Genomic DNA, 26,361 nt, shown 5'->3' on the forward strand with positions numbered 1-26,361 from the left:
GCTCCACGTGGGCTCCCTGCCCTGCAGGAAGGTTGCTTCTCCCTCTCTCTCTGCCTGCCACTCCCCCTGCCTCTGCTCTCTCTCTTTCTCTGCCAAATCACTAAGTAAAATCTCTAAAAAAAATTAAGCTATGCAATTTAAACAGCAAAATGTCATTTATTTTCTAGTCAATGCACGTATTTATAGTGACCTAGGGTTTTCTCAGTTGGAAAACAGATATTCTATTAGTCAAGGCTGGAATTGGACAAGGTCTATTACGACATCTGAGGAGTGAATCAGCATCTAGAACTGTGCTTTACGAAATAGTAACCACTAGCCACACGTGTCTATTGAGTACTTGAAATGTGGCCAGTGTGACTGAGAAAGTAAATTGTATTTAATTTTTATTTATTTATTTTTATATAATTTTTATTTATATTATTTTGTTTTTAGTTATTTTATTTTATTCCATTTATATCTTTATTTTATATTATGTTTTTATTTATTCATTTAACTTTAATTTAAATATTCACATGTGGCTGCTGGCTACATAATTTTGTTCTGACAGATATAGAACGTGTCATTGTCATGGAAAAGTCTCTTGGGCAGTGCTGACTGCAAATGCCTCCCTCTGTCTTACTCTCTGTACATCTTCAACATTTTGAAAGGAGCTGCCGCTCTTTACTTAAAAGGCAGCTGCTGATATCAGTGGCAGAGACCACCTGGGGTATACTTAAGCTGACCTCCTGTCAGATGCCTTTGTTTTCTGGCATTCTGGTTAAAACTAACACAGAGGCCACACCTCGATTCCTTCATTACCGCTCATTAGTTGAATGTCTGTGGACAAATTCCTTGAGAGTTTGATCCTTCATTCTCCATGTGAGGAAGCTATGGATCACATTGAGTGTGCTCACAGTAGCCAAGGCCCGGATTTTTATTGCCAAATTCACGCCTTCCTCTTTATTTTATATGAATGAGAAATCTTACAATATCAGTTTCACTTTAGCCAGCCCCACCCCCCAGCCTTGAGAAGAGATTCCTGAATATTCACATTTAACTTCCCTCACAAAGACTCCTAGAAGAAGGCTGCAGCTTAATTCTCCTTCAGCTGATCACCAACTGCCCACTCACAGCATGCTTTTCTTTAGTGAATAATCGAAAGTAAACAGGAAAGGTTTCTCCAATTCCAGCTGGATCAATGGGCCGCCATTCTGAATTCTTTGTTCAACCCTCACAGGCAGGAAGGACTCAGGTAGTATGAAAGCCTTCTCAGAATCTGTCTTGAAACTCAGATTGGCAGTGGCAATGTTGATGAGAAGCACCTGTCCCATTTTTCTGAGCCATTGGCTCTGCTTCCTTTTCTCCCTTCCTTCTCGATAACTGATGTCAGAACAAAAACCTAAATTTAGGTATACAGAACTCTTGTGAAAATTGACTTGCTTAACCCAAAGCTTTTCAACCTCAGCTGCATTTTAAAATCTTTTGAGGGGCGCCTGGGTGGCTCAGTGGGTTGAGCCGCTGCCTTCGGCTCGGGTCATGATCCCAGGGTCCTGGGATCGAGTCCCGCGTCGGGCTCGCTGCTCAGCAGGGAGCCTGCTTCCCTTCCTCTCTCTCTGCCTGCCTCTCTGCCTACTTGTGATCTCTCTCTGTCAAATAAACAAATAAAATCTTTAAAATCTTTTGAGACACAATTAAAACACTGTAATAGTGTATACCCTTGAAAGATTGTTCTGAAAGCTCCCACAAGTAAGAGGCAAGAACAGAATTAAGGACAGAACCTTTATTTAAAGGTAGCAGCCACCTGTAGAAGCTGGCACAATCAGTGATACAGACCATCACTCGTTTTCTCTATTGTTCTCCTGAGTGGTTGTCACTTGCACAGCAAGTGTGTGTTACTCTAGTCATGCTAACGCACACTTAGCTTCCACATTTAGGCTCTGGCACCATATGGCATATTTGTTTGCTCGAGATAAGCCTAGGATTGAGGTGAGGCTGGTAAAGGCAGACAAAAAGACCGTGGGGGAGGGGGGGAACTGTACTGTGGCATCTTCAAAAAAACGCTTTCATTTTCAAACACTTGCATTTGATGGACAAGGATCCCTTCCACTAGGACATCACATAAGAACTGAACCAATGACTGACTAGTGAGGGAATAGACATGTTAAATTGTCATTCATGAAAGGTTTTTTGTTTTTGTTTTTATTTTTTAAATTCAAAACTTCTGGTCATTTTGTCGCAACGGACTATTTTTTTAAACGATTTATTCATTTATTTGATGGGGGAGGGGCAGGTGGAGAGAGAGAGAATATCAAGCAGACTCCCTGCTGTGCACAGAGCCTGGCTTCGGCCTAGATCCCACAACCCTGAGACCATGACCTGAACAGAAATCAAGAGTCGGACTCTTAACCCACTGTGCCACTCAGGAGCCCCTGTTGCAAAAGACTATTAAAACCATAATAGAGTTAGAGTTACAAGCAGTCTAATATCAAAACCAGAAATTGGCTATACTACACACACACACACACACACACACAGAGTCTTTTTTCAACGTAATTCTAAGCTGTTTTAACAATTGGTAAAAAACAAAATAAAGTAAGTGCATACTGTAGCGATTCAAATGATCAGATATTTTGCTATTTTATAACAGTAAGATGAATATGTTCCTAAATATCCCAAACATGACATGATGGATTTTTCCCAACATAATTATCCCTCAGAAAAGAGGGGCTGCCTTATTTCCAAGTCTTTTTAAATCTTGTATTACAAGTTGCTTTTTTTTTTTTTTTTTTTTTTTTTTTTTCGATTTTTTTTTAAACTTTTTTTTTTATATTTCTTTTTTTTTTTTTTTTTTTTTTTTTCGACAGGATCCTAAGACACATTAGCTTGGAATACCCTGAATCAATTCTGGTTTTAGATGTTCTATAAAGGAGAACTTATGGAATCACGGAAAGAGAAGGCAAAGGCATTTTGTATAGATTTTGTTGTTGTACCTGAGGATTTGACCTCACAATTGTAGATGTCACTGTAAACATGAGTCTCAAAGATCTGCTTGAAAAGCAGTACAATCAGTTGTTGCATAGTGCAGATCATTATTACACTCCTGCAGGATGAATGAACAACAAAAAAAGTGTTCTGCTGTCATAAAAATTCTTGGTTGTTACCTGGAACAAATTTCTCATTGATAGTATCCTACACTTTGAAAAAGGGCTGCTAAGTAAGATTATTTCATTAAATGCTAGGATGGAAAAGCAGTATCTCTAAGTGAATATATGTTTTTGTATTAGTTTAAATACACAAATATACTCAAATCAAGGAATTAAATATTATAACTATATATTTAATTGTTCCATGAACATCTCTAAATGATTTTGTCCCCAAAAACATTTTCTCTTGCTTTGCATCATTGGGAAAGGGAGAAATTTCCTTAAAATTGATGTCGCCTTGTGTTTGGGCATACACGTTTAAATATTTATTTGCAAATACTGTAATCAACTAATACTAAAAGCAAAAAGAGGTTGTTAAATCTTTGTGTGTGACTCTTAAGTATTTTTTTTTTAACTAACGGGATTTTATTCTTTAAAAGACAACAAAAAAAATTATTTATTTTAGAGCATGAGAGCGAGAGGGGAATGGGGGCAGACAGATGAACAGAGAGAGACAGAAGCTCAAGCAGACTCTCTGCAGAGGCTGTGATCATGACCTGAGCCAAAACCAAGAATGGGAAACTCAAAGGACTGAGTCACCCAGGTGCCCCAAGGTGACTTCATTCTTTAGAAAGAAACAGAGATCACTTGGTTCAAAAAACAACAAACTCCTCCAAATACCATAAAAGAGCAAAGAAAAGTAAATATTAGCACCTTTTTTTTTTTTTCTTTTTTTTACTTTTTAGGAGATGTGCCTTCACTACCCCAAAAGTACTAGTAAACTTAAAGTCAAAATATAAGCCTTACAGAATATTAGCATGATAAAACTTAGATATAATTTTTACTAGGAACCAGTGAAATCAAAGGTAGTCTTCAAGCTTCATTTTTACTTATATAACTTTCATTCCTATTCATACACCTGAAATACAGGTTAGTTTATGGGGGTTATATTTATAAAATTTTAAAGTAATTAATTAATTCATAAAAATCAAATTTTTATTCTTAAATATCCTTTCTTTTAAAAAAACTTTAAAGTATCACATTAAATATAAAGATATAAAGATAATCTAAATAAATTAAATATAAATAAAGATAGATATTACTCATATTTTTTAAAACTGCAAAGATATATTTTATAATCTCACAAAATATCTTTAAAATTTTCTAAATGGGATAAAAAAAAGTCCTTAATCAGAAGCATTACATAACCAACAGTACTAATAGGGATTAAAATTACATTAATACTACTATAGTGAGTGTTTAGCAGATAAACATTTCAAAATTCATTTTCAGATTCTTTAAAATATTCTTCATGTACCAAAAAAAAAAAAAAAAAAGGAGAAGAAGAAATCTCTGTGACTAAAAGTCCACATTAAACCCGACTGATTACATAATATTCTAATCAAAACATAATCATGGAGTCACCACTTTGGCTTTAAGTCTGGCCAATATTTGAGTCACAAGGTTTAAATCACCATACTAACTTTCAAATCTCACAATACTGTGGGACATTTAAGCCCATCCTCCCATATGCTTCTATGACAATGCGGCCATTGGTGATACCTGCTGTACTCGTCTTTCAAATGGCAAAATAATACAATAAATAAAAGCTCTTTCTAAGTAATGCAGGTCTACAGAAATGCTAGCCTGACCCTCTGTGATGCTTAACTTTATATGCCAACCAATTAATTAGGCCACAGTACCCCAATATTTGGTCATATGTCAGTCTGGATGCTCCTGGGAAGGTATATTTAGATGAGATTAATTTAAGTCAGTACACTTTGAGTGAAGCAGATTATCCTGCTGTGCCCTTGTTCAATCAGTTGAAGCATTAAGGGAAACATTTGAGATCCCTGGAAGAGGGATTTTGTCTCAGACTGCCTCCAGACTTGAGCTGCAATACTGATTTTTCCCTGTGTCTCTAGTCAGCTAGCCTGCCTTGCCTATTTCAGACTTGCTAGCGTCCACAATCACTTGAGCCAGTTTCTTAAAATTTCTCCTTCTCCTTCCCTCCCTCCCTCTCTCTCTCCCTCTCTTTTTGTAAGTATTTATCAACTATCTATGCATCTATTTATCTATTGAGATAGAGAACACTTATCCCCTACCAATGTACTCTAAAATATAGTTAATCATGGGTTTATCTTCTGCCCCTTACTAGATTGTATGTCCTCTAAGGGCAGGGGTTTTATCTGTTTGTTCACCAACTCTAACACCTTTGATGACGGAAACATTAAAAATTATTTGTTGAGTCAATAAATTTTTAATCAGTCTTTCATTACATATTAAAATTTTAAATAAATAAACAAGTCATTTTAAATCTAGAGTGTATCAAAGAGGGAAAACTATAGCAAGGTAAAAATAATATAGTGAATTCCTATTTTAGGGCAAATGGGCAGATTTATTGGACTAATACACTATACTTTAACCATTAAAATGGAACTGCTTTCAAATTATCTTGCTGTTACCTATACAGATTCATAAGAAGTCCAGGTATTGAGACCGTGTTGAACAGGCAATATATAAATATTTATATTCTATATGATGTAAATTTATCTACAGCAACAGCTCCATATTTTTATTATAGTTCATGAACTCCCTTTTCCTCCCAATGTTTAATAATGGATGAAGTCTTAGAAATTCAATGTATACTTTCAGTTGTTTGCTTGAATGAATTTTATGAATTTCATTACTTCTCTAAAAAAAGCTTTAATCAAAATCTATCATCCAATTAGGAGTCCAGTTAATTAAGGAAGTCTAACTCAACTTGAAGTAAACACATCTTTTTCATTTCAGTTCTTTATTTTGAAACATGGACTTACTTAAATTTATTATGGGTATCGTTTCTACAATTCTTACTTTCAAGCCCATTCATAAGAATAAAATCACAAAACTTTCCAAAATCATACAGCATCTTCTAAATATATTAAGCTAAGGTTAATAAAAAAAAATATGTATATTACCTGGAGTGAGGAAAAGTAGTTAATCTACACACAAGGCAATTATAAGAATATGATATCTAGAGAGAAGATAATGGTTAAGAGAAAGCATAAAATGATTTTTGAAACAGAATTGAAGCTGTTTATTTTATTAAAAAGTTGACATAGGTTATCTTAGTGTTTATGACTTGCAAACTAAAGTATTTAATATTTAACATGTTTAAATACAAGCAGCAGCAGTCTGGTAATCAAAACGAATAATTTGAATCATCTCAGAAAAATAAATTCATTATAATTAGGATATTTCAGAATATGATTAAAACATTTAAAAGAAAATGTATTCACCTTTCTTGTCATCAAAGTACAGAGTCTGTTGAGCTGGATTTGACCACTGGAGGGAGGTGTTATCATTTTGATCAACCCTGCAGGTCAAAATCGCAGTTCCACCTTCAACAACCGTTACATTCTGTGTTAGAGGAAACTGCCCTTGGCTGCCTAAAAAGGGATTAAAGAAAATGTTGATTAAATGAAAGTTATAAAATGATTAACTTCCCAAGAGCTGCATTGGACTTAACTTTTCACTCAAAAAACAAAACAAAACAAAACAAAAACGTTCAATCAACCAAACAACAACAAAACTATATATTACAAAAAGACAGAAAGAATAATTGAAAATTCTTAATCAGGGACAACAGTTTTGCATACCATTAAGACTCCTTCATACACCCTTATGTGTTCCAGAAAAACTTCTTTGCCTTCTAGGCACACATGGAGATTTATATTCAAATTGTAACATGATTATCATTAATTTCCTTTGGCCTTGTATTAATTATATAGGATGGACCTCATCATCTTTGAAAATAAGGCACTGGAATAATTTTGGCTGAACTGAACTCTCTAAAGCAGCAGAAGAAACCACATAAAATACTTCCCTGGTAGCTTTTATAATCCTGAATAGTCTATGAAATATGGACACTAGAACTTTAGATTCAATTTCTGATAAAAGAAATAAAAAAAAAAGAATCTTATTTTACCAGAGCTTCTTGTAGATGTAGCTGTTTTTAGAAACACGAAATGTGTTGGAGAAAACAATATAAGTGTTTTTCAAAAAGTGTTCATCTTGTAGACTATCTACCAAAATCTTAAAAAGATTAACCTAGGAGATAGAGATAATATTCTCCTTTGTTTCTTTCTCTACTTTCCTGATTTTCCCCAATGAATATATATTTCTTTCATAATCAAGATAAAAACACGTATTTTAACTGACCCTTAAATTGGATATCATTAGAATATAATCAAGTATTCCAGCTTCCTAAGTATCATAGTACTTTATTAAAATAATTCATATAATAACTTTACTTAATAAGAACACTTCTAGTGGTTAAAACAATTCATGCACATGGAAACATAATACATAAATTTCACTTCAGCAAGATGATCTGGAGATAAGCTCTGCCAAGTCTGGTAACAATTATCAACATGGGTAAAAAATGACTTTCCAGAGCCAGGTTAAAATACTATTATGTGAGCAAAGCAGTTCATTAAGTCAAGGATAATTTACATATGCAAGAACATTATGATAACTTAATCACACCCATGAAATATATTTCCCTTTTCTTCTTTAGTTTTGTAATGATCCTGTCATTACCACAAGCACCACTTGAGGTTATGCGGGGAGCTATTGGCATAAAGGATCTTATTACCAAGAAGCCTGTTGATTGGCACTGTAAGAGACAGAAGAGCCTGAAGGGGAAAATTTCTTTCCAGATCTAAATGACACAAGCACAGAGGTTCATGACCACGTTATATAATTAAGCCTATCAACTATAAAATCTGATATCAGTAGCTTTGCCTTCTCAATGCCAACCTCTTAGAGTCACTATGGCAACTCCCCAGGATATCTCCCTATAGTCTTTAGGGTGGAGTTTTTAAATTGAGGTTAGGAGATGTCTGGAGTAAATTCTTTGATAGTTGACTTAAAAGTCAACAGGAGCCAGAGTGGGATGTATTTTGCCTTCAGCTCAGAGGTGACCTCTAGCAGGGAAACGTGGAAAACTATCAATCTTGTGAAGTGAGGTGAGGCAAAAAACCATGTAAGAGAAAACATGAGCTAAAACAGAAAGAAGAAATAATTACCAGGGATATCAGATTAACAGTTCATAAATATGAAGCTCGGAATGATTTCAAGATATTTTGCTCAGATTCCCGAATTTTGATGTAACAATAAACTTGACAATGGGAGGAAGAGGGATTCTTTAAATAATAAAAAGCACACAACCACTAATAAGAATACACAGTGCATCCCGGGTGACAATTTGACTATCAACTGGTACATAAATAATGTTGTCTGCTTCTTTAAAGAAGTGGAAAAAGAGCAGTGATGCTTGCAACAATTTCATCCACTACATTTGCAAAATAATTTTGAAAACATCCCCATAAGAAAATATTATCCTTCTCATTTCACAGATGGGTAAACTGACACTGGGAGGTTAAGTGATTTTTCCATGGTGAAACAAAGTCAATGAACCATTTGGGGTTTGTTCTGAAAGTTCAACATTTTATTCTTATTTTTCCACAAAGGCTGCAGGGTCATAGTAACTTGATTACTATTTGCTAAAGTGTGAATTAGACAACAATAAAAAAATATAAATGAGTAAATGTTTTAACAGTGAAATTTTCAGTCGCATACCTAGCTGAAATTCATCCTCATAAATTTCAGTTGTAGCATTAAAGTCAAATCAGAGAAGCGCCTGGGTGGCTCAATGAGTTAAAGCCTCTGCCTTCGGTTCAGGTCATGATCCCAGGCTCCTGGGATGGAGCCCTACATCAATCGGGCTCTCTGCTCAGCTGGGAGCCTGCGTCGCCCTCTCTCTCTCTCTGCCTGCCTCTCTGCCTACTTGTGATCTCTGTCTGTCAAATAAATAAATAAAATCTTAAAAAAAAAAAATCAAATCAGAAAGGATGTCAATATCAACTGCTCTCAAATAGCCTATCGTATTCAGAACTTCCTTTTGACAATTATTTTAATCTTTCCTTATCGGCCTAGAGAAGAAAAGAAGTGGTATTTGCTAGGGTCTTCTGCATGTGGGTTACTCTATACACACTTGCACACCTATTCCTTGTCCTTTTAGGTAGCAGATTAGGACAACTTTCCTCCATCTTGTCCCCACATGGATTCTGACTTTAAAGTATTATGACTTCAGTTCCCTGGGACTTGCAGCCTAAAATCCCTGCAGTCAAATAATTTAGTTTTTCCCCATAGAGAGCAAACTCATGTAGAGAATCTACTAATCTTAAATACCCTTAGGATATGTGGTTTCCAAAATCAATTCAAAAGCCAGTTTTGTAGACAGTCAAACTTCTTCTCAAGCTTTGAATTGCCTTTTACTTCTAGTTATAACCTGGAGAGAGCATCAGATTAACTGCCACTTTTCTCTTTTAACTCTTTGTGGTTCAAGGTTGTCGTTTAATTCAATTTTAGAGTCTTTCTGAAGAAGTTACTAATTTTCCCAAATAGCAGAATCAGTACGTTACCAAAATTGGGGATTCATTTTTAGGGCATTCATTAAACAAGTATTTTGGGGGACCTACTACATGCTTTGCCATATATGAATCAACATCATCTGAAAGATGCACAGAGGAAGTTTATAAGGAGACTACAGAGTTGGGAGATTTTGCAAGAGGATATAAAGGCAGGGGAGAAGGCAGTCTGTTTGTGGTATATAACTCTTTCTTTATTCCCCCCATCTATAAGGATTTCTGAAATGCATTGGTCATATCATACTTTAAAAGGATCCTTCCTCCAGCTAAGCTCAGCCCCATCCTAGATTTTAGAGGAGTTAATCCTTATCAAACAAGTGTATGATCAAATGTAAGGAAATAAAACTTATCTTTGAATCAGTTTCATTGCTTAACATTCTGTATTGTGAACTGAAGCTTCCAGTGGTGCTCACTGTCCAGAAGGAAAGCATCTCCTTAGAGCAGTGGCTGGCATTAGAAGGGAACTCGTGACAGTAGAATGACCACAGTAACTCAAGTCTGCTACATTTGTTCATTGTCAAAATAGAGGGGCACAAGGAGAGACATTCCTTACTAAGGAAAAAAATATGGAAAATTAAAATAATAAAATCCTTGTTAGTATATTATCTTAAGACTTTTTTTTTTTGAAGTTCTGATTGAAAATCATGAGGAGTATACATAAGATACAACAGATATAATCTAGAACGGACATATCCAATACCATTGTCAGAACCCAAAATGGGACTTAAAAAAACCAACTGTGTCAAATTTATGCTCCAGAAGGGGACAAGCATACAAGACAAAAACTTTTCTTGAATATTGAGTAAATAACCCCTACCTAAGCTCTCTTACGTAGACAGGGCTCTGAGATGGAAAATATTTTACTTTCCATTCCTGGTCCAATTTCTTTTGGATCAACATTCATTTTACAGATTTATTTTTTTATTTAGAGAGAGAAAAAGAGTGAGAGAGAGACAGAATGGCAGTGGGGGCAGAGGGAGAGAGTGAGGGAGAGAATCTCCTGCAGACTTCCTGCATGGAGTCTGATGAGGAACTCGATCTCACAACCCTAAGATCATGACCTGAGTGGAAACCAAGAGTCGGCCGGTCAACTGACTGAGCCATCTAGGCACCCCAGTTTTCACAGTACTCTTCCTCTGTTATCCCATCTTCCACAATCACTAAGCCAATGGTAAATATATGAAAAATACAACTAAACTTACCTGAGCGTTCACAATATTCTAGGCACTATTCTAAGTGCATTTCTTTTATAAGTGATTTACTTTTCATGTCAATCTTGTTACCATTTCTACCTTGAAAATGCTGGAACTGATGCAAAGAGAGCTTAAATAATGTGTCCACAGTCACACAGCTGGAAAGTGCAGCAGCCAGGTTCTGAACCTTCCCACCCTGTCTTCAGACCTCACATATTTAACAAAAAAAAAAAATGCTTGGGAAAGAAAGTGAACTTAATTCTGACTGAGTAACTGTTATAAAATAAGCATAGAGTTTGGAGTTAAACATTTCAAAGATGCATTTCAACCTTTTACATCTATTTTTAATAAGTGAAGGAACATTTGAAATTCAAGTAAAAGCTGTGATGTGCTAGAGCTGGCTCATACCAGCTCACGAGAGTCAAACGAATATAACTTTTCCCACTTCATGCTTAATGACATGAGCTTCAAATGGACCTCAGTGAGAGTCTTTTCACTATAGAGATTGGCAAACAGCTCAAGTCAATGTCTTTTTTTTTTTTTTTCTCCCACAGAGGCAGTTGTTAATCATTCATATAGCACACCACTGGAAAATCACCTTTGATGTGTCTTGTTGGGGCTCTTACCTACATATTTAGCATAAATAAAGTTTTTTTTTCTTTTTTTCTGAAAACCAATGAGCTCTTTCCAATGCAATAAAACTCCATTTTTGAAGTTCTTCTCTTCATATTTTGAGCTTCTTCAGTCCCTTTTCCCTTTTCTCCTCAAATCATTTTCCAAGAGTCCTTTTCCCCTCCCACTCATCATTCTTCCAATAAAAGTCCTCCAAATCATCCCCCCCCCACCGCAACTCTGCTAAACTGATAGTCTTCTTAGACTGCCAAGTTTATTTCTAACTAGCATCAGGGATTGAAACCCATTTAGGCTAGTTTCAGTAGTTATATGGAAACAATTTGCTAATTTATTGCTGTGAAAGACACTTTAATGAAGAACAATTATTCAATAGTCTGCAAAGATGGCTTTCCTGACCCTGTCTTTAAATAGCAGACAGAGAAGCTGCCATTATTCCTTTAATGTTTCTATTTCTCATATGCTTAGGGGAAAATGGTTCAAACCTTTTCTTGTCTGGATCAGGAATTACCAAATTCAAAATCAAGTGAACTGAGTCTTGACTCCTGTTGACCTCAGTTAGTTGAGAGCTGTCCTTGCTTCCCACATTTCAAGCATGCTTTCACTGACTAACCACCAAGAACCCAACACACTGTCACGCAGCACATAAAGAAGCAAATTCTAAGATCATGGCTATCTCGACCTTGCTGACAAGCTGTGATGTGCCATCACTGTAGAGGAGCAATAAACAAAACATGAAGAGAGATCTTTGAAGCCAGCAGTATTGTTGAAAGAGAGCAGACAGGCAAAAATGCATATTTGCACACTGATCCCAAAACATGGCTCTGCTTCCAAAAACGGCATCATTCAAGCCTTGCTATCTCCTGAATGAACGATGAGTGAAGGCGATGGCTTTCTCCATCTCTCTTCCTGCACTAAAGATTAAATGTGGACTGCAACAGTGGATCAGTGCACGCTGTGCATGAGTGCTTACTAACTAAGGGCAATAATCACCTAAGATATATCTAGACAGACAGGCAGAGGGTGAGTCTTTGCACATCTGAGAGGGAGTGAGTTACAGTCAGTGGTTTTTTTAGGGTAAATGATCAACTTTTGTGGGCTATTTAACAGGAAGTGAGGACCTTCATTATTTTTCTTCCTGAAAGTGAGCACAACTTTCTCAGAGGAAGAACTGGATTTAACAACAGTGAAGGGGAACAAATAAAAGCAAGATGTGAAAGAATTTAAGAAGTGATTGTTCCATGAGAAAGAATAAACTTCTCATGAGATAAACAATACCACATATTTTGATTCTTCCTTTGGGAATATATTTATGCTTAGTGAAAACTGTCAACTAAGTCTACAGAATTTTTTTAATTCAATAGAGTTACTGGCATCTGAATCAAGTGGCATAAGTAATGCTTTGATTTGTTTTTAAATTTTTTTTTTTGTCCTCTCAAGAACCCCATTTTAAATGCAAAATACTGGCCTCATTAAGGTTCTCATATTTTGGTCATGAAAAGCACAGGTGCTAAATGGATCAGTAGATACACAGTATTATTACAGGTCCTTAAATATAAGAAATGACAGAAATAGGCATTCATTTCTAAATGAAATACAAAGGAAGCTTACTATTCTCTAGGTCTTCCCCTAGCTTTGTGTCTCCCTTCCTTCCCCCTCCCTCTCATCTGTTCCATCAACAGGTTTGAGATTTATACAAATCACCTGAATCTTAGAAAGTTCAAGTTCATTCTTGTTGCTTAGAGTCTAAAAATATATCTAAATGCACACATAGCATGCTATTACTTCCACTAAATTACCGAAGGCATTCTAAACAAATAACCTTCTAATGTGAAAGTTGTGGCTCAGTAGTTGTGTGTACCGAAACACGCATTGCATACTAAAGCCTATTGGATTGAAAAGCACAAATGCTATTAGCGCAAGCTTAAAATTCTCAAGAGAAGTGCAATAAATGCTCTATCATGTGAGAAAGGAAATCGGAGGAAAAATTAAGACTGATAACTAAGTGCAAAATGTTTCCACTTTTGGAATGTCCCTCTGTTCTTTCAAATATAGAATTCTCTAGCCATTTTCCCATGATTTCATTTCAGCTTTAGGTTTGTCTGAACAACTTTAAGCGTTCCGTTTTCCTAGGTGACCACATATAATTTGTTTTCCTTTGACTCCACCCTTTCAGGATTCAGCTTGTCTTATAGAGTATAACACCCGGTATCCACCTTCTGTGCCGCCCCTCTGCCCAGCCACTGTGGAGAATGGCCATCAGTTTGGTGCTGCTTGCCAGTTTCCATAGAGACAGGAAGCGTGCTGGAGACCTGTGTTCCATCGCAACTGCCAGACCAAGGCCGGGGAGAAACAAAGCTGGCGGCCAGTGGGTCTTGGGAGGCCAGGAAGGTTGGAAGGGCTTTCTCCTCCTGATATCAGAGCATAGCAGTGCCAAACTGGCAGCTTCAGCAGTTACAATCCCGTAGACCAGATTCTGGTGTTTGCTATGGCCATTGTGAGGGACCCATTCTGCTCCCAACTCCTGGAGCAGAAGCTCTGTGTACTCAAAGCTTGGCCCAGGGCCTTAGCTGGCTTCTGATCCATGACAAAAGGCTCTTTCAGATTTACAGTGGCTCCCACAGCTCCTGACCCAAAGAATCATAATTCTCCTGCAGAAATTTCACCTCTCTTTCCCTTTTCCAGAATGTGTAATAGGTTTTCCTGGACACTCACAGCAGACCAGGAAACCAATGGGATTACCATTGGGTAGTTTGCAATTAACCTACACAGTGACTGTGAGTAGGTGACCCAGTTAACTATGCAACATCATACCAAAAGTAGTTACCATTTGCTGTGTCTAAATAAGATTTATAATTAGAGTCAATTCTTGATTTCAGGATCAGGGCTGGCCCTGAAGAAATCTGTAATGTAGGTGAAATGTAACATCAGCCCCTTCCCCTACGTTTCAAAAATGTTTTTGTGAGATTGTATACCTCAGCCTTCTCTATTATATATATTCCCAGCAGTTTTTCTTTCTACCTAAAGTAGATTTCTCCAATTTCATCCATTAATTTTATATTACTCAGCCATATCATATTTTCTTTAATTTATAAAATTCTAAGTTTCAGAGAATATTTATAAAATCCTAGGAAATGCTGTTCTATGACAGCTTTATGTTCTTACCTAGTGGTTGTATTGCTTCAGTATGTTCTAAAACATTATCTGATTTTTAAAAGAATGCTCAATATTTTAAAAATATATATTTGTACAAAACCATTTGTTTTCATTCTTTGTTTTTCTGCCTACTATTCTGTGAAAATGCATAATAAACAAAAAGCTATTAAAGGGTCACAGACTCATACTAAATGTAAATATATCAAGCTTTGCAGCTGAAATAGATTTTTGAAATAAAAACATTAAAATATATTTGTTTTCATTAAATTATCTATATTTAATTTATTCCCTTAAATGTTTTGAATCTTCTCAAAAATTCTAATAATAATTTATTGAATGAGCACATATAGTTTTTCAAGAAAAAAATTAACTTGATGAATTGTTCACATTCATATTCATAAAGTTGTTTCTTTTCCTATTCATATAGATCTTTAAGTATTGCAATGTGGAAAAATAAAAAGCAAAGGAAATAATTTTAAAATGAAAAGGAAACTACATGTCTCACAAAGCATTATGAAAAAATAAGAGAATTTTAAAATTACTTTTATAACCTCAAAAAAGGCTAACATGTAATTATCATGTGTGTCTAAATTCATTTTATCTTTCTAGAATACTGCTTTCAGGGTGAATGGGCAAGACCTAGATAGAACTGACTAGCTTTACTCGGTAACTGATGAACATTTGAGAGGCAGCCTTCCAGAGAAAAGAAATTTATGACCACAATCACAGTCTGGTTCACAGTGAAGCTCAATCACGTAACTAAATTCTAAATTGAGATGTCAACCTGGAGGAAATATTCTGGAAAGGAACACACAGATGGTAGGACTCTTCTGAAGACAGGGTGAGGAATATAGTGCTGACTGTACAATAATCAATCTTCTGAAAGCAAAAAAAAAAAAAAAAAAAAAACAACCCACAATGGGTGGGACATAACTGTTTAAAATTGAAGATCCTGGAGAAAACTTCAACCTGAGACAAAAGAGGGGGAAAAGTGTTCACTTCAGCAGCACATATACTAAAACTGGAATGATACAGAGAAGATTAGCATGGCCCTGCACAAGGATGACATGGAAGAAGGGGGAAATGATACCTATATTTTCCATGTCACCCTGTAGGTCTTAGAATGTCCATATACTTAAAGAAAGTAACAAATAAAGTTGAATTTTAATACATTTTAGAATATTTAATAACCTCAAGGAAAATTTAAAAGTCTAATAACATTGCCAGGAGCAAATTAAGTGAAAAAAATGTAAGAAAATAGAGCAAGCATTATTAAATCCTAACTTTAAATATACAATTGCCTAAAAAATACAAAATACAGCTAGCAAAATAAGGTAAACATAGTAAGGAAAGGTATAAGCTGAGAAGACAATTAGGACTTCAGTCTGGTTTTTATGCTGGTATTCCCTAATTCCAAATGAAAAAAATATATACAATCAAATTAATTGTTGCCTAATATATTGCTGTGATTTAGTGATTTCGCTTAGTTGTAGGAGACATATTTTTTTTTTTAATTTTTTTAATTGATAGAGAGATAGAGAGCACAAGTAAGCAGAGCGGCAGGCAGAGGGAAAGAGAGAAGCAAGCTCTCTGATGAGCAGGGAACCTGATGTGGGACTCGATCCCAGGACTCTGGAATCATGACCTGAGCTGAAGGCAGCCGCTTAACCAACTGAGCCACCCAGGCGCCCCTGTAGGAGACATTTTTTTTTTTAATTTATTTTTTTTTAAAGATTTTATTTATTTATTTGACAGAGAGAGATCACAAGTAGACAGAGAGGCAAGCAGAGAGAGGGAGGGAAGCAGGCTTCCTGCCAAGCAGAGAGCCCGATGCGGGACTGGATCCCAGGACCCTGAGATCATGACCTGAGCCGAAGGCAGCGGCTTAACCCACTGAGCCACCCAGGCGCCCCAGGAGACATATTTTGATGACATTTTTCTTTTGGATTGTGCAACATACTTGCATACTCAGCAAGCATAAAATCATATTGACTATTAGCCAAGTTGCCTGTAGATTAATGTTCTGTTCATATCTTATTCTCTGCAGAAAATTTAAATAATTGCATTGGAACATTGAATAGAGATGTTCATGTAAAAGAGCAACAGAGATTCTATTTGAATTATAACTCTTTGGATTAAGGGACGTAATAAGAAATTTTGAGATATCATAGATACAAGATATATCAAAGAAAAAATACAGGGCATCTGGGTGGCTCAATGAGTTAAGCCTCTGCCTTCAGCTCAGGTCATGATCCAGGGTCCTGGGATTGAGCCCTGTATCAGGCTCTCTGCTCAGCAGGGGGCTTGTTTCCCCCTCCCCCTCTGCCTGCTTCTCTGCCTACTTGTGATCTCTCTCTGTCAAATAAATAAATAAATAAATAAAATCTTTAAAAAAAGAAAAAAATATGATATCAAACATGTCCCCCAATAATGTGCAATCAGTTCACATTAGGCATATGAACTATACACATAAACATATATAATGTTAAGGGTTTCTGAAAATTATCTTCACCTTCATAATGGATTTTGCCCATAAAATATACTTCATGACATTAATTTATTCAACAAATACATTCTTTGTGCCAAGAATGTGCTTAAAATAGTAGGAGCTAGAGATAAAACTATGAACAGGTTAGAAATGTTGTAAAGTTTTGTCTTTAGAACTTATAGCCTAGAGATAAGCAGTAAAACAAGAAAACAGAAATTTATACAGGAAAGTCTGGCTAAGAAGGTGGTGAAATTTCAGCTGAAACCTAAATGGGGAGAAAGTCCAGCCATTTAAAAATTGCCAGAGGACAAAATGTTGGAGAGGGGTGGTCAATATTCGGAAAGTAAGTTACCTGATATAACAGATCCTAAGCAAGAGGCAGGAAAGAGGTTGACTAGTGAAGAACTGAGAACAAGACAAAACAGAACAAAAAACACTGAGTCTGGTGCATGAAAAACAGCAGACTAATGGTCCAACACAAGGTAAGAAAGAATGTCAAGGTCAGGTCATGCAGGGCTTTTTATGTCTTAGTAAGGAGCTTACACTTATTCTAACATGCAGTGGTAAGACACTGAGGGAAATGAGTCAATATACACCCCTAGAAGACACTGTTTTTTCTGGTAATTAATCATTATTCTTAAATCAAGGATTTTTAATCTTAGAAATGAATCACTGTAAAAATAGTATTTATAATCAAGAAACTTATTGAGAAAATATCAAAGAATTCATTAAATCACTGGATAATCTGTAAAGGTAACTAATCTTATTTTTTTTTTAATTTTACACTGTAAATAATCTGGTAAATGACTTTCACTGACTTGAGTTTGTACCAAAACAGAATTGTTACCCATAGTCCCATATCCCCCTGAGTCTCTGAGAGACAATTTATTCCTTACGTCCACTCTGAAATGTCATTGCTTTGGGAAGTGCCTTGTGATTAACAATGGAGAATTTCTGTTTTATTGCTTGTTTTAAAAGCTGTAGTAGTATCTGGGAGACAGGAAAGTATTGCTGGTAAACTATCTATGGATGTACACATTATTTTTAGAACAGTGTAGTTTCTCAAACATATATTTCCCTGAATGGGTAACACACCATGCTTTCAAATTAATAATGAGTTCCCAAAGGACTGCAATGTGAGGCAATAAAATATTTGAATTTTTCTCCTGTATATGAGTGTCTTTTATAAACTTTAAAAACAATTTTTCCTTTGATTAATATAATATAAAAGAGTATTTTCTGTTCTAATAACAGCATTTTTATGCCCAAGAAAACTATTAGCATGTGAACCTGAGATATGTAGAAAATTCTTGATAGCAGAGGCAGAAACACATGTTACTTTTCATTCTCTAAGAGGCATATGATATTGCTGTGGACATAGTGGGCATATATTTTTGAACACATGAAACATGTATTCAAAATGATACCACCTGAATAATGAAGTGTTGATCAATATGTGGTAACATATAAATCAACTTGGACTATTCCCTAAGGAACAAGCTCTCTTTTGAAAAAAAAAAAAAAAAAAGGTAATAACACAGTGGTTAATAGGATGTGTTTTTTACTGTTTGATCATTTCTGAATGCACAAAGATTTCATTAATGTTGATTTCACCCATCTTGTCCATGTTTACATGCTTTGATGTTCAAGTCCTTTGTAGCGCCACATTAGATCTAGGGGAACACTGCCCTATGAGAGCAAGTGGAAACTGCTGTGGGAAAATATTAAAATGAAACTTGATACTTTGTATAGATTTGTACAGATAATTCAGCTCAAAGAATTCTACTTCTGATAAGGTAGAAAAAGAATGCCATCTTCTCATATCTCTTTTTGGGGTTACTATATTTGTAATCTGTTAATAGAAAATTATAATGAATTGAAATGTTTCAAATGGAAATTATTAAAATTAAACTTCAATAAAACGAGTTGAGATGGAATTGAAAATAGTTCAACTGATTCCTTATATTTTAAGAATGCATGTTCTAGAAAGATGGTTGCAAAATGATAGCTGAAAAAAAAATATTGATAGCAACACCAGTGATCCCTCACTACAATATTGGAAGGAAACAGTTAACAGCTGGTTCTTGGTCTTTCCTTTAGTTTCAGGGAAAGCCTAAAAAGTTGGCTCTTGGTTGAAACATCCTTGCGGTTCAAGGAGTTCACAGATGTATATTGGATCCAAAGTAAATGAGAACTGGGGAGGTGGCTGTGTACTAGACTATGCACCTACATTTCATAGTTGGGAATATTTATTGAATAATAAATGAGGATTGACTAAATGACCTTGTACCAGAGAATGGGAACTGGTGACATAATCTTGTGAAGGCTGCATGCCTACTAAGGCATCAAAATTGAATAGACTCCAGGGGTGCCTGAGTGGCTCAGTGAGTTAAGCGTCCAGCTTCTGCTCAGGTCATGATCCTGGTGGGGTTCTGGGATCAAGCCCAGCATTGGGCTCCCTGATCAGTGGGGAGCCTGCTTCTCCCTCTCCCTCTGCTGCTCCTCCTGCTTGTGTTCTCTCTCACGGTCTCTCAAACAAATAAATAAAATCTTAAAAAAAGAAAGAAAGAAAGAAAGAAAAAGAAAACTGAATAGACTCCAGAAAAGCTTCTCTGAGGTGTGGTACCTAAATCAACTCAGTCTAGTTTTGGATAAGGAGTAACTGCACACTCAGAAGCATTTCAGGAAGTCACAAAGCTTTGTTAGTTCTTGACATCCTTGTTGTGTCACTTGTCTGGGACCTTTGGATACATTCGTTGTTGGATATAGCCTGTTGTGTCTCATGGATATTATCATATCCATGAAACCAAGAATTGTGCTACTGCTCTAGTAAAGTGGGCACTACAACCAGAATACCAGATTAACAAAAAGTATCATTTCTGCATAGTCTATCTGCTGAGGTAAATGTTCGTCCAATAAGAAGAGAGTAGTCACATTATTCATGCTCAAAACTGTTCCTATTTGTCCTGTTTCCTTTCCAGATCAGATTGAAACTAAACAGACTGCCATAGTTCATGAATTCTACATATAAATTTGTGCAACAAATGATTCTCATTTCAAATTCCTAGTTTTATATGCTTTGACAGATCTGAAACCAAAGATATATGTTGTGTTAGATAGATAAATATAGATATAAAGATAAATATAAGATGTGTATTTTTCTCTGTATTTAATATATAAATAAAATATATATTACATGATGCATATTATTAGTAACAGCTGATACCTCGCATTGCTTAAATGTAGATATCCATTGACTGCTGTGTTTTGCAAAAATTTTAACACATCCTTGGAAGGTACAGATTTTTCAAATTTAGGGCACTGAACAGGATAAGCCACAGACTCAGAGTGCATTTGTAAAAACAAAACAAAACAAAACAAAATTGCAAGTGTATCGGGTATTGGCGACAACGTGGCATTAAGTTTACGCTTCTGAATACAAGTATTTCTGAAATAGCAAATGTGTGTGGTTAAAAATCTATAATTATATTTAGTAATGATTCATTAAGTTTATGTTCAGGACTATAATCCCAAATCTCACCATTTATATAACTGACCAGCTAAATTAAAGGTACCTACAAAGATCACTATGAAAAAAAATGCAGTACATAATTTTTTGACAAACTTTTTCTCACCAAGAACAACGAGCTCTTCACATTGAAGGGTCAAATCTCTGTAAGCAAAGTTCTAAATGCAGAGAATCCATCATTACTCAAAATTGAATAATGAATGATAAAATTCAATAAAATCTGCTATTTGTTACAATTTGAATTTCATTAGTACTAAACTCATAATTTATAATGCCATGATAGTTACTTTAAAAATATATAATGTTTATTTAATGAGGGAATTTTGACATGTAATATGCTCCCTTACTTTTTCTTGATTAAGCTTGTGCAGCCCCAGGGCACAGGAAATATCGACTCATATGGCAGGGATGATAAGCATCAACTCTCCCTGCTGACTTGGGCCAGCAAGCTGCTCATGAATCCAGCAGATGTTTCTGCTATCTGGGCCAATGGAAACCTTATGGACCTTTTTTCCTTCATCTCCTCCCAGGAGCAAATGTTAACACAGCAGAAATTTGGATGGATGCCAAATAGAAAGCAGAAGTGTTGGTGAGAAAATAGGGTACACTCTTATCCATAAATAGTGGTCATCAGTGGTTTGAATTGAGTATTAAGCCATTTTAATGGCTTATTTTTGTGCATTAGATACTTCATTTAACCAAATCCCTATAAACACTTCTGCTTATAACATAATACAACAGCATTTGTCCAAACACATAGATCTAATCCTTGAATATGCTAATTGTTTTAAGATACAAACCAGAAAAAAAAAAGAATCTGAATATAAAAAGTAGGACAGTTGTTTATTTCTAATAATATTTTTCTTATATGAACGGAAAGCTACCTAATTGTCAACTTGCAAATTACTAAACTTAATTTAATTTTGTTGATGTCATGTTAAAAAAGTAGCAATAGCAGGCTCAGTTTTGATAAAAATTACCAAGAAAAAAAAACAATTAAAGGATTAATCTTAGCACTCTTTGTTGCATATCATTCTTGTTTAGCTGAATTTTAAATATATACTTTCAAGAACCCAGTCTGATTAAATTCCCGTAGTTGTCCCTTATCTGTGTCTCCATCAGGCCACGAACACTGACCCAATGAAGTGTCCACCAGTCTTGTAAGATTTAGATTTTTATTACCTATATTCAAATTCTGTATTTTAGAATTCTCTCTTGCCTTTATGTAAGTTTTCTACCCTAACCAACACATTAATTTAAAGGGAAAGTTTTTAAGAGGTGGCACATGTTACTGAGACTCCTAAACTATGTATTTTCCCCATTTATTATAATATAACAGGATATATTTCCTGCTGACACAGAGGTAAAAAGTTAAGAAAGAAATCTGAATAGAGAAATATTTACTATTCATTAATTTTTTCTTATTCTAATATTATTTATTGAACACCTACTATGAGTAAGTCACATAGTGACTTACTCATAAACGCAAGTGAAAAGAAATAAAGTGTAGAAGCATACTACATACTATAATACTTGATAGGAGTTGTTTCAATAAGGTCAACATTGACAATGTCCTATGATATACTCTATCCACTCACAAAGCAATGTTGAGTAGGTGCTTGACAGAAGACTTGTTTTCATTTGTTTCCATGATTACTTTAGAAAGGGCATGTCTTCTGAGTAAAGTAGCAAGGTGTAAGTAGCTAAGAAGTATTGGCAGTATTTTAAAATGCTTCCTGTGCATAGCACTTATAGGTGTCATAAGAAAAGACACTCGCTCATATAACTATCCAATGCCAAATGTTTAATAGTTTTCCCTCTTGTACTCTAATTGTCAGAAATGTAATTTTAAAATTCCTTCAAGGATTTTGTGGGTATTACTTAGCTTTGTTAATGAGAATAGAAATTCTGCTCCAGAAAGCTGGCAAACATAGCCATGAGACAGAGACACTATAGAGATTTAATTGCCTACAAAAGTATCCTTTGCAAGCTGTGCAAACACTCCTTGCTTAAATAAGGAATCAAGATGATGGAGATTTTACATCTTAGTGAAACAACCACAGACACAGTTTCCGGTTTTTGTAATGAAAAAAGCCTCACCAAATAGACTATCTTTTCATTATTTATATTATTTTTGAGAAAGAAGACTTTAAAAATCTTTCAGAAGGCTCATAATTAATGAAATAACATAAAATAAAAGAATCAATTATAGGTTCATACTTACATCATATAAGACAATCAAAATATTTTGTGTTATGAAAGAAATAATGGAATATAGAAACTAAGGGTGGAGAGAGGCACTTAAATCTATATTCCAAAATTAACAAAATCATTCTAATTCTAGTTATTGCCCTAATAATCCTAGCATATATTAAGTAATCAAAAATATATGTTTAAAATAGTCAATTATTTCAGTATTAAAATAATTTGAGGTTTAAAAATAACAGCAAGATAGAAAAGAATGACAGCAAGAATTAAAGACCTACTGATGAAAGACAAATGAAAAGAAGACAATTGAAAATGACTTTGGTTTTCCAGATAGATGATAGAATAGATGGTGGTGTTACTAATTAAGATCTAGGCACAAAAGGAAAAGTAGTGTATCTGTTAATTTTTTTCATTTTAGCAAACCACCCCAAAACAGTGCCATACATCAACTACCATTTTTGTAATACACAGTTCTGTGAAGTGCCAGTTTGTGTTGGGCTTCACTGGGCAGTTCTTATACTCTTGGCTGTGCTCCCTCAGACATCTATGGTCAATTACCAGTCATCTGCTTTTGGGGGCTCTGCTTCTGGGGATAGGCTGGCTGTCATCTGGGACGACAGGTGGTGACTGGGCTTGATATCATGGCTCCTAGCTCCCAAGAGAACAGCCCAATGAACAAGCAGTGTCCAAGTCTCTTTTTGTTTCAAGTTTGTTTCAAGCCCATTGGCCAAAACTAGTCACAGGGTTAAGCCCAGAGTCAATGTAGAAAGTGACCACCCAAGCAAACAGATGTAGGGTAATGTGAACAAAATAGCAGCTATTGGACAGACTAAAGTAGTTGATTATTGAAGAGAGAATGGTACATCTAAAGGCAGGGGAGAAATTAAGAATGAAAGTTTTTCATACTCCAAATATTGCAGGAAAACCAAGTTTATAGAAGATCAGAATCATGTTCATGGGGAGTGACCACCAATATGTCTTAGGGGCTTTGCCATGAAAAGATTAATTGAAAAAAATGAAAGGAGAAAGCAGAATGCAATATTTTAGAAAATGAGAGGTGATCAAATGAAGATGTTAAGTGTAATGAACACTTTTGAAGAAATTTGACAATGAGATTAAACAAAAGTGATTGAAGAGAGAATACAGAATTTGAGGCAGATTTTTGTTGTTTTATTATTTACTTCTTTATACAACTTAGTAGCAATTATGCTGTATAATCTTCATTCTGACTTGGATGACTTCTGTCTGTCTATGGAAAATTATTTCATAAATGCTCACTTTGATCCACAAGGCAGATTGAGAAGAGTAAGAATAACTAGTACCAGTATTTTCCCACTTCAGGAAAGGCATCTCAAAACAGGTGCTTATTTTTAGGTAAGTAGTTACTGTTATTTGTTGGTCAGCACAGTCTTTTTTTTTTTTTTTTTTTTTTTAAATAAATGTGTTGGCCTGATGTCCACACTTTTTTTCCCCCTATGGCAATATTAGCAAAACTTAAATTAAAATAAAAATATAACATATTATAAAGGTAAATAATAGTACATCTCACCTCACATTGCAGATTTCTCTTAAATAGTCTTGATCTTTATTTTGGAAATGTTACTCATTTTTAAGTGCTGTGGAAGCCCAAGAAATACTTCTTTTTTTCTTTATGGTACATTGATAAAAATGCCACTGGCTCACTAGATATTTATCAGTCTCTCACATCTTTACCAGTATAATCATTGTTAACCTACCTGTTGTACTATTTACTTCTGTTCTTAAAATAAATAATTAAGGAAATCTAATAGAAAACATAAGGAAATAAATGCAGTTTCTCATTGACTAATAATCTTCACAAATGTACATATGTCCACTTTTCTTTACACATATGGTAAGAATACAATATCTACAGATGTGTAGTAGCATATAGAGAATAATAAAAAAAGATGCCCAGGTTGAGCAAGGGAGAATTTAGTCATGGTATGATTATTTCTGAGAGTTGTTTTACAAATATGAAGTCATCTAAAATAAATTTTATGTTTAAAAGGAAACATTGACTGCAAAAAAAAATCAAGTTATATAAAAGAACTCACATTCTCTTTTGATCAAAAATATGACCCATACAGGGTGCCTGGGTGGCTCAGTTGGTTGAGTGGTTGCCTTCGGCTCAGGTCATGATCCCGGAGAACATGGATTGAGTCCCGCATCGGGCTCCCAGCTCCATGGGGAATCTACTTCTCCCTCTGACCTTCTTTCCTCTCATGCTCTCTCTAGCTGTCTCTCAAATAAATAAATAAAAATCTTAAAAAAAAAATATGACCCATATATACCTATGGTCATGAAATACCTAGAATCTCCTTAAGTATTCTACTCATAATCTTATAAGTGGACAATGGCTTAAGCAAAATTCCATCTTAGATTTAACAGTGATTAAATCTAATCAAGTCATAAGTCCTCTTGTGCTGAAGGAAAGTATGAACTATCATGTGCATTTGGCAAGAGGGGTTTATTTGTGTATTACACAATGCAAATAATGTGTATGAAGAGAGTGTCCTTAGAATGCAAATCTTTCTGCTCAGATGGCTCCCCATCCAGATAGTTAAATGCACAAGTAAAAGTGAACTGCAGGGGCACCTGGGTGGCTCAGTGGGTTAAGCCTCTGCCTTCGGCTCAGGTCATGATCTCAGGATCCTGGCATCGAGTCCTGCATCATGCTCCCTACTCAGCAGGGAGCCTGCTTCCCCCTCTCCCTCTGCTGCTTCCCCCACTTGTGCTCTCTCTCCTCTCACTCTCTGTCAATTCCTTAAAAAAAAAAAAAAAAAGTGAACTGCAAAGCAACTTTGGGAGAAAGGGAACCTGAGGCTAAGCAAGTAGAGCAACAAGTAAGAAAAAACAATAGGAGGTGAGTGTATCATATATATATATATACACACATATATATATATATAGAATATGAATTATAGTAAAAATAAAACAATTATTTTTATGTAGAACTGTGTATATATACATATTGATGCTGAAATATTCCTTCAACAGGAAATAGAAATGGCACCCTTTCTAAATGATGATTTTCAGTGAGTGCATTTTTAACCACCAAATAGTAAAAACACATCAACAATTCTATTTTCATCTTCTTCTTCCCCCCAAACATTCCAAAAGTTTTTCTCTTGCTAGAGTTATGCTAGCTAAATTAGATCCCATCCAAATGGATATCCTAGATCACTTTCCTGAGCTCTCTGATATGAGGAATTTGAGAGGCAGGGCAGAAGGTTGTGTGGGGAAGGGAGAGAAAAAAAATGAAACAAAATGGGACTGGGGAGGGAGACAAACCATAAGAGACTTTTAATTTCAGGAAACAGACTGAGGGTTGCTGGGGGGTGAGGGGGAAGGTTAGGGTGGCTGGGTTATGGACATTGAAGAGGGTATGTGCTATGGTGAGCGCTGTGAATTGTGTAAGACTGATGATTCACAGACCTGTATCCCTGAAGCAAATAATACACTAAATGTTAATAAAATCTAAAAAGAAAGAAAGAAAGAAAGAAAGAAAGAAAGAAAGAAAGAAAGAAAGAAAGAAAGA

At 35.3% G+C, this 26,361-nt stretch overlaps 1 protein-coding gene across 2 annotated transcripts in view; it reads right to left on the bottom strand.

Moving 5' to 3' along the window:
- LOC111148594 (cell adhesion molecule 2) overlaps window positions 1–26,361 on the bottom strand; it is a 1,205,598-nt gene that overhangs the window by 244,452 nt on the left and 934,785 nt on the right. For both annotated transcript variants that reach the window (XM_022505305.1, XM_022505297.1), the window contains one exon: window positions 6,404–6,553. In XM_022505305.1, coding sequence (XP_022361013.1) covers window positions 6,404–6,553 — 150 coding nt within the window. The remainder of the gene's footprint in view (window positions 1–6,403; window positions 6,554–26,361) is intronic.

This window comes from Enhydra lutris, unplaced genomic scaffold (genome assembly GCF_002288905.1).
Source record: "Enhydra lutris kenyoni isolate GAN:26980312 unplaced genomic scaffold, ASM228890v2 scaffoldscaffold2, whole genome shotgun sequence".
In the NCBI taxonomy this organism is placed as follows: Eukaryota; Metazoa; Chordata; class Mammalia; order Carnivora; family Mustelidae; genus Enhydra; species Enhydra lutris.